This window comes from Panthera onca, chromosome B1 (genome assembly GCF_046562875.1).
Source record: "Panthera onca isolate mPanOnc1 chromosome B1, mPanOnc1 haplotype 2, whole genome shotgun sequence".
NCBI lineage: Eukaryota > Metazoa > Chordata > Mammalia > Carnivora > Felidae > Panthera > Panthera onca.
The window spans coordinates 88,386,502-88,396,695 of NC_138342.1; the positions used below are offsets into that span (position 1 = coordinate 88,386,502).

General features: G+C 37.6%; 1 protein-coding gene across 2 annotated transcripts in view; it reads left to right on the forward strand.

Moving 5' to 3' along the window:
- Nucleotides 1–7,784, forward strand: part of GSTCD (glutathione S-transferase C-terminal domain containing) — a 129,854-nt gene extending 122,070 nt beyond the window's left edge. For both annotated transcript variants that reach the window (XM_060654501.3, XM_060654502.2), the window contains exons 10-12: nt 1,204–1,234; nt 4,516–4,585; nt 7,424–7,784. In XM_060654501.3, the coding sequence (XP_060510484.1) occupies nt 1,204–1,234; nt 4,516–4,585; nt 7,424–7,560 (238 nt within the window). In that variant the 3' untranslated portion in view covers nt 7,561–7,784. The remainder of the gene's footprint in view (nt 1–1,203; nt 1,235–4,515; nt 4,586–7,423) is intronic.
- The last annotated feature ends 2,410 nt before the right edge of the window (nt 7,785–10,194 follow it).

Consider the following 10,194-nt stretch of genomic DNA (forward strand, 5'->3'; position numbering starts at 1 on the left):
AATTTGCTACTAGTGAGAGAAAACCAAAGAATTTTGGAAAAGCAAATAATAAAATATAACTTAAGGTTTATGCAATAGCTGAAATGTCTCTTTATTCTGAACCTATACAGATAAAATGTTTGTTTTACAACCCATCAAGAAATCTGTAAGTCTAGCACTATAAAGGTTCTTAAGAATGCTAGTTTGAGTTATTCAGCCTGCGGTTTCACTTAATTGATTTTAAAATCTTACTTTAGTGTCTGTCAACGTTTTCATATCTCTGTAAATTTATTGATACTTTCTCCTTTTGTCATTGGAAAACTACTCCTCGGCCATTATCCCCCTCCCCTAATCACCCCAAGGTCAGGTACCAGACAAGTAGGGACAGCCCTGATCTCCAAAGCCACTGACATTATTCAAGCTAGCCAGTCCTAAGTTTGCCCATCCTGCCTTGCCATCCCTTCCTGTGGGATTCCCTAATAAAGGCTCCTGCCCACATTTTATCCCACTCCCTCTGCCTTCTAACCAGCCTGGTACTTTCCCATGTGGCCCTGTGTGGGATACCTTCTCCTCTGGGGAACTGTGAGGAAAAAACTATCTTTCCCATGGCAATCATCCCCTCATCTGTTGGCTTCAGCATCCCTGAATAGCAGTAAACCCTACGTTTTAAAGCACCTGGATCTGGGGCGCCTAGATGGCTCAGTCAGTTAAGCATCTGACTTCACCTCAGGTCGTGATCTCATGGTTTGTGAGTTCAAGCCCCACATCCAGCTCTCTGTGCTGCCTGCTTCAGGCTCTCTGTCTCCCTCTCCCTCTCTCTCTGCCCCTCCCCAGCTTGTGCGAGTGGGCACACATGCTCACTTGTGCGCGTGTGCTCTCTTTCTCTCTCAAAATAAATAAACATTAAAAAAAAAGAAAACACCTGGATCTGTGTGCACCCATGTGAGAAAGAGAAAAGCAAAATGGTTGTGTGTCTCTAATAGTCTAAACAATCTTTGAAAAATTCTTTAAAATTAATAACATACTGATAGCATGCCTTTGGCTTTTCTTAAAGACATTTCAAACTGGTATAGTTTTTAGTTTAGGATAGCATTATGTACTCCTCAGATAAAATATGCATTTTTGTTTATATTTTCTTCTATGTAGAAATATAGATGATTCTATTCCTAATCTTTGGTTTCCCTACTATTTAAAATAATGACTCTTTTTTCTTTTCTATTTCAGTGAACAATTCAAGAAAACTTTATCGTACAAGGTAACCTCAAAAATTTCTAGATGTCTTTCTAATATACTTTTTATTCCTTCTTTATGTTTTTGCTCTCTCAAATTTCTAATGGGATATGTGATCTATAGTTACCTTAGAATTACTCATTAACATCTAATACGGTGTCGGGGTGGGGGGGTTGCTTTCTTTTGGGGTGGCTTTTTTTTGTTTTGCAAATCAAGATTAATGTCCAAATAGGTGGCAAGATTCGTGAAGGGTCTGAGAGTTTACCCTGCAAGCTAACATGTTAGCCTGCCACAGTTTCATGGATGCTGGCAGATAGGAGACTTCTGAGTCAGAAACACAGAGTAGCAGCCAGACTATCATCATTTTTGCACTGACCTCCTGAGACCCAGCTCCCGCTGGACAGCACAAAAAGGGCCCAGTGACACCCTCACACACAGTGAGTTGCATTACAGGAGAGGAAAACTGAGCTTAGAAAGCCAGATGTCTTAAGATTTAATCTTTAAGCCCTTTGCTCCAGAGGGAGACAGTGTGTAGTTTCCAAAGCTGCTCCCTATATAAACATCTTTGAGAAGAGGATCTAGAACACAGGCAAATTTTTCTGTAAAAGGTCAGATAGTTATAAATATTTTGGGTTTTGTCAGCCACTTAGTAATCTCCCACCAATTATACTTTGTCCTGGTCATTGTTGCTTTTGTTGTTGGTGGTTTACAATCCTTTAGAATTGTAAAGACCATTTTTAAGTTGAAAGCCATACCAGAAGAGGTCATAGTCTGCATCTGGCCTGCGGGCCACGATTTGCCACCCCCTGGTCTGGAACCAAGGGCACGAAGAAGGCATGAAGAAACACAAGAGACCCATGGAGAATTGTCTCTCAACAGTAGTCAGAACATTACATAGTTTTGAGTCACCACTCTGAGCAAAACAGTTTTCCAGCTTTCTAAATATCACTGGCTAACTAATTGGTCCATAACATGGCATGATGCAATACAAGAAATGGGGATGAAATTTGCCAGAAACACATAAATAATCCTATTAGAACTTGATAAATTACTTTAGATTCTTAGTTCACTTCTTGCACATGTATAAAAATATATGGTCTCATTTTGTGTGCCAGCACGCATCTTTCAAGATTTTTCCTTCTCCATCCAACAGTGAAGGAGTGAGGGACTACTTGTACCACCTTGGCACATTTATCTCCTTCACCTCTGTCTCCCACCCTCTCCTTTCCCCTCCCACCCCCACATCTGAGCATACACAGATACCTATGGAGGGGAGAGGAACTTGAGTGTTCATGCTTTCATCCAGAACCAGACTTTTCTGGTCTTTCCCTATTGGATTTAAAGTTTGTATGTCTTAGGGAACTATAGGGTTTTGAGGGAGACATTAGGACCCCAGGAACTTTATATTCATAAGACTCAAAACACCTTACCTTTCTCTTACAAGGCCCTGCCAGCCTGCCAGTAAAATAGACAATGAGTTGAAAAATAAACACAAATTAGGTCCCCGTTTTTAATCCATCTTTGAGGGATGACAGCTAAAAGCAAACTGAGAGGATGTGTGGAAAAACCTAGGGCAGTGGAGACACAAGGTGCCACAGTCTCGCTGGCTAGAAAAGAATACAAAATTTCTAAATAATAGAGACAGGGCACCCAGTCTCTTCCAGAGAACAGAAAACTCAATAGTACCTAGTTCATCTTTGTCTCCCCTTTCTCCCACACCCCCAAAAGCTGCTTGGCCACCAGCCCTTTTGAGGGTCTGGTATAAAAGCTCTGGAGAGAAGTCTCAGCTTCTTGGATACTGTGGCAAGATGGTACCTCAGTATTTCTTGACTTAACCATGATGGGTGGCCTGCCAGCCAGAATTAAGTGCAGGTAGTGCCCATATATATTGAGAGTCACTCTGGCCACGTTTTTCTCCACAGTTCAGTTCACCAGCAAACCTTTACTGACTTCCTACTATGTGCTGTCCCCTTTCAGAGTTTAACTTCTATTGGGGAGAACACGTACACAAATAATTCCAGTAAAATCTGGTGATGCTTATAAGGACAAGAGAAACAAACCCCATCTGAGATGATTGCCTCACCATTAAATGACTTTTAATTTTCAAATGCCATCAAGACAAAGGGCATGCTTTTTCTTGCCTTTTCTTCAAATTACATCATTCTAAATCCTTCTTGTGCCCCTTTGTTGATGCCAGTTCATGGCTGCTTAATAAAAGTTATTCACTTGAACCATTTTATTAGTGTCCTACCCATTGGCCACGAAATTTTATAGTGAGCATTACAGTGTTTTTTTTAATAATGCATAAAATTTGAGACAGAGGTAACCCCTCAAAAAGACCTAACATCACACAGTCACTTCAATTACCTTATTAAAAAATGGAGGCCTCGATTGAATGTACAAAAGACTAAGGGAACAAAGAGGGATTGGAGTTCAACCGTTTGCTAAGTTGACAGGTGAGATCATTTACACCCTTGGAAACTGCAGCTGTTCTGAATGAACAGTTGTCATGGGACATTGAAGTCATTGCCACTCCGCCTGATCACTCACCTGTGGCTGCTTGCAGATTTCATAGTGCCTTACAGACTCATCAGCTCTCTGTCGCTATACAGCCTTGTTCTTTTTTGCATTAAGGCAGTCTTTCCTAAAATTAAGCAGAACAACCCTTTCTCCCACTCTCTCAAGTCATTGTTATGGTTGGCCTGAAACCCGAAATCGATACAGCCCCAGAAGCCTTTGGGAGTGAGAGGAGACAGAGTGAGCCAGCCTCCTCTCCTCCAAAGGGACAAAGGAAGAATCTAGAAAAGCATAGGAGTAGCCAGCACTTTGCTGGGTATCCCAGAGAACTACAGAAACCACAGACAGTGATGATCTTCTACAGTATGTTAGTAGGAAGAAAAACCACTGAGACTGTCTTCTTGGAGCCACTAACCCGAACCCCAACCCTAACCCTAACCCTAGCCCCACGTTCCTGAGATTCAATTTTATTACAGGAAAAATACAAGTGAATCTTAGGTCTTTTAGTTTAACACATGATAATCACAAATTGTAACTATATTTGAGCTAAGAGCAACTAGTGAAATGGCCCTGAGGATTTTCCTTGCACCTGTTCCTAAGAACTGCATCTGAGGAACAGTCTGCTTGAAGGGAAAAAGTTACTGACTGCCATTTTCTGAAAATGTGTTTCTTTTAGAAGTATCATGTATGCAGTACTTTATTCAATTAAAAATGAGTGGTTTTTATAATTTTCACAATTTTGAAGCAGAAAAATAAAATAGACTCACATCCTATTGCTTTATCTTTTAGGAACACATGATTCTGTGCAGATTTGCGGATCAGACAGCTGTCCAGCTTCCAGCCCAGCGAAGGCTCATAGGTATGTGTTTTCACAGAGCAGCTGGTAAGTAGATTATATACAATATGCCTAGGAATGAATGGACTGGCTCTATATGGGGAAAACTGGTCCATTTGTCAACAAGGAACTAAAGTTTGTTTTTCCCAGAAAAGGCAATCCATATTGAAAAGAGCTTTGTAACTGTAAGAGTATTTTATCCCATTTTTGTTAACATTAATACTTTTAAATTCATTTTCAATATTTGTACATTGTGTAGAATTATGTTCTTACTGTTATGAACAAACTGAAGGATCTGTCAAAAGCCACAGAGGAAAATAATAAAGATGGGAAAATCAACTACGCATGCCAAAATTAATGCATTAAAAAATATGTAAGCAAGGATGATAACGTTTTCTTTCTTGGTAAATGTATACTTGTGTATTATTAATTATACACCAGTTTATTTGACATCTGTAATAGTAAGCATTACCTTGGAATTGGAAGACCTACAATAACATTTCAAGTTTAAATAATGAATTTAAAGTCTTATCCAAGACTTTGCTTTAGAAAAAGAAATCGAATTTAGATGGACAACAGCGACTAACAGTGCACATTTAAGCATTGAGCTAAATGCCCTTACCCATCATCTCAGTAAATTCTAATGAAAATACTTATGGGATATGTACTTTTATTTAGACTTTACAGATGAAGGAACTAGGACAAAACCCTGTCCAGGATCTTTTACCCAGTAGATGATGGAGCCACACTATGAACCCAAATTATTTGATTCCAGACATGAAGCTCCTATCCACTTTGCAATGCCCCCCAGTTATGGAGTCACATCACTGGAAGGCTGGATTCCAAAATTAGGGCTTGAGATGATGGAGTGGAGTCAAAAATAAAGCCCCACATTGAAGGCCATCATAGTATATTGGAAAACAGATGGCTATTTCTTTGAGCACCAGATGTGCTAATTAGCTTACATCCAGGGACTGTATTGTATGAGAAGTAGTTATCTTTAAACTCTAAAGTCAAAGTCAGCATAGCAAGATACACACAGTGAGAGAGGCATTTGAGACCTGAGGCTGAAGGAAGAAGTGATTTCCTTCTCTTTCTCACACTCTGGAGCATAAACATATGGAAAAAGCTCTTCCTCTTTCCTGCATGCAACCTCTGTCCGTTTCCCACTCTTTTTCTCCTCCTCCGCTCCCTATTCCCAACACTTTGAGTTCATCGAGTGTACATTTGAATGTTCAGGGAGCGCTGGAAGGGAAGTTGCTGGAGTTGAACAGGAGGAGTAGCATCTGGCATAATCACTGGCATGAGGGGAGGGAAAGTCAGGTTCAAAGTCATAGACTCCATCAAACTTCAGCCTCTGTACTTTGCACGGGCCATACTTTTGTTCTATGAACATTTTAGGAGGCTTCCCAGGCCCCAAAAGGTAGACTACCAACAACTGAATTTCAGTTGTAAAGATACTTCAACATGTGAAAACATGAGATTCTTCTACGTAATAGAAAAGGAAAAATTAACTGGACTGGGATCCAAGCCAAGGATAAATGAACTGCAGTGTAAGTCCAGGGTGGGTACTGAAGGAATGCAGGGCATCTATTCTGACAGAGAATGTTTTATTTTAAACTTAAGAGTAGATGGGCGTGGGGGGAACCTTTACAGATGTCTTAAAGGACAAACAGTATTTTAAGAGAAACGTTAGCCACACGGATGTTGATGAACAGAGGGTGATTTCACCTGAATGGAATTCAAGACATCTCTCTTTATATCATTTCATTTCTAACATAGCTCATCCTTTTTGGCATAGGGGCTTTTAAGGAAAAAGTACAAAATAAATATTTTAAACCTGAGTGTCTTGTTGCCAATTCTTACCTACACATTTCACCTTCCACTGTTTTTCTGTCTTCCATAGACAGGGTTCTTCTGTCTTCCATAGAACTTCTCTGTTTCAGTTATCTGGCTTCACTTCTGAAGCTGTGTAAGTCTAGCAGTTTCTGCAGACATTCAAGTAAATTATTTAAAAATAATGTTCAGTTATTATTATAATTAGGAGGGAAAATGGAAAGAAGTTCTGCATAGTCAGTAACCTTTTGGAGGATGAAGTTCATATACTGAATTTAGAGGAATTGAAAGAATAAAAGTAAACCATAGCTTTGAATATATTCAACTTCAAATCATTTTTATTTCCAGACCTACCTTTAACATAGAAATTAGCATTGGCCAAAGGAACACAAATTAGCTGCTTTGCCTGCCAGGCAGGTTTTCTTTTTTGTTTTCCAAAGATTACACAGAAAATTGAATACCACTATTTTACAGGGATGCAGGAGTTCTGAAAATTGATTATATTACACTCAACCTGAAATAACCAACACACTAAGAATTTTCGCAAATATTTTCCATTTCTCATTTTCCTTGTCCTAAAAATTCCAGGTTCAAATGTAGTATGTCTTTCAGATGTCTCATTGTTAGCATGATACTTCAAATATTATTGAAGATAGATGTTAGTTTTCCTTAATATTACAGGTAATACATTTTCATAGGGAATGCAGAGACCAGGTCTTTAAGTGTACTTTTAACCAAAGTGGGAAATAGGATCTGTAGTCTATATTTAGATGTATTTATGAATACATATTAAAAAGTGAACATTCTCTAAACCATTAGCAGACACAAATCTGTGAAATGTCATATGTGATTGTCTTGCATCCATACCGATCAAGAATGAAGTTGAAAGAGACCAAATGGGTCTTGGGAACAAATAGCATTCCCCATGTACTTGTGGATTTTATCACTGTGTAGAGTCCCTTAGACAAACTGAAATTGCACTGTTTGATGTAGGGTGTCTCATGATACCATTTTTCTGTATTTCAGGAAAACAGTGCATGTGCCTGGTGGATCTGGATCGAGCAAGAGCTGCAGAAGAACGTGGTTACTCCGTTCAAGTAATATCCATGGAGCCGGAGAGCTGCTCTCCCAAAAATAACATGATCGTGGGAGTCCCCATTTAGAAGGAGATATTCCCATTTGATGTTTTGCCATCCGTTTTCATGATGAAAGCCCAGTGGCATTTAGGAGGTTCTTGGCATAACTAGAAAACAGCATTAGCCATCTTGAACTTATTGTGCTCAGGAAGGAGACCAGCAGGAAAATCATGGAAGAAAGGCTGCCTGCAAAGCATCACAAATGCTCTTGTAATGTATGATTAAAGGACCGCTGGTTTTCATAGTGAGAATCCCCTGAAGTCCCAGCTGCCAACAGAATAATACTCGGTAGTGGAGGTTCCATCCCTAGAATAACAATTTCCTTCTCAGCTCACAGCTTTTCTGATCTTGCCAATGTGATGTTCAATTCAAAACAATGAATCGAAGCCTTTATAATCATTGCAGCCTTTGTAACCATTTAGATATTCAAATGGAGGCCACAACTAGACTCAGTGGGGTTTGCTGGTTGGCTGATTGTATTTTTAACAACTGGTCTTTTTCTATAATTTTAAAAAATATCTCATCAGGCAATTACAGTATGGTTAACTTTTTAAGCTAGGGTGAGTTGGATTTGTATCTCATTTCATACACTTCCTTGAATATATTTCCCATAAATTACCAAATGAGATCATCACTGGTTCAAACATTTTATATGAAGACATAAAATAATTGCAGTAAATTTCCCATTATGGAAACATGTAACTTGGACATAAATTCTAACTAATCAGTAAACACATTGATCGATTGTTTCAAATTTATAAATAATTATTGAGGATCCATTGTTTTCAAGACCTGGCCTACATTCTTCGAAGGGTACAAAGATGAGTTACAAGAAACATGATGCCTTGTCTATGGAATAATCATGAAAAAGAAAAATTAACGAATTAGTTAAGTTCTGTATATCATAATATAATGTATGGTCACAAGATTTGTTTTCCAGGTATCATATCTTTTAGTTATGTTATTTTGGTAAGACGTATTGAATATAGATTGGAGATGGGAGGAGGGCAGAATTTGGAAGCTTATTTGAGTATTTCTCCCTTCTCACATTCTCCTGTTCCACTAGCCAAAGTTTTGAAAGACAGATGGCATGTCCTTTCTCACATGCTATTAATTATTTAACTTCTACATGTCCTAGGTTATTCCATCTGAGATGAGATTTATTTCATTGATTTTGATGTTTTCAACCCCTGTATGACACATACCAAAAGGAAAAAGAACTTTAATAAACAACTCTTTCCTCAGTGTGGGCTAAAATGTAGGAATAATTTATTCAGAGGAGGGAGGGATGAATTCTTGTTTTCTGAGATAAAATTTAAGAAAAGAGTTAATCATCAGCCCTGAGTATTTTAGTCATTTTTACCTATAGACACACCATGCTCTTTTATCCTGGGCTTTCTTTTTTAAATGAAGTTATAATTTACAGACAATAAAATAACAGATTTTAAGTGTCTAGTTTGAGAAGTTTTAACAAACTGCCATGCAACTGCCACCAGAAATAAGATATAGAGTATTTCCACCAGCCCAGAAAGCTCTCTGACATCCCTTTCTGTTCAGTTTCACCTACCCCACAGACAACCTCTTTCTGATTTCTATCACCCTCTATTTTTTCTGTCTGTTTTCGTCTTTCATATAAATTAAATCATTTAGTATGTAGTCTTTTGTGTCTGGCTGCTTTTGCCCAACATGGTATTTTTTGGGAAATATCCACATTGTTATGTATATCAATAGTTTCTTCTTATTCTTAAGTAATACTCTATTATATAAATTTATCAGAATGTATTTATTCATTCTCCTATTGGTATTTATTTGGATTCTTTTCACTTTGAAAATATTACAAATAAGGCCTATGAATATTTTTGTACAAGTCTTTTTGTGGACATATGTTTTCATTTCTCTTGGATAAATACCTAGTAGTAGAATTGCTGTGTCATTAAATAAATGAATGTCAGTTGCCAAACAACTTTCCAAAGTGGTTGTACCATTTTATATTCCCACCAGCGATGTATAGAAATTCTAGTTCCCCACATCCTCATAACATTTGATATTTCAGTCTTTTTTACTTTAACCATTCTAGTGGACATAAAATAGTATCTCATTGTGGTTTTAATTTTCATTTCTCAGATGACTTAGTGACATTAAGCATCATTTGCAAAGTTAATGTTTAAGTCTTTTACTCATTTTTAAAATTAGGTCATTTGTCATTTTTTATTGATGGTTTATAAAGAGTGCTTTATATATTCTGGTTAAGAGTTCTTTGTCAGATATATGTATTGAAAATGTTTCTCCCAGTCTGTGGCTTATCTACTCATTTTCATAATGATTGTTTTAATTTTGAGGAAGCCTAATTTAAGTGTTTTTACTGGTTAATATTTTCTGTGTCTTCTATAATAAATCTTTACCTACTCTGGCATAATGAAGATTTTTCCTGTGTTTTCTTACAGAAATGTTACGGTTTTAGCTTTATACATTTAGGTCTATGACCCATCTCAAATCAATATTCACATAGAGGTAGGTAGGTTTTGAGGAATATACATTTGTTTTAGCACCATTGATTTAAAAACCTTTTCTTTTCCCATTGGATTGACTTGGCAACTCAGTTGAAAATCAATTAATATATACGTATGAGTCTATGAAGTCTTTAGTCTGTTCCATTAATTT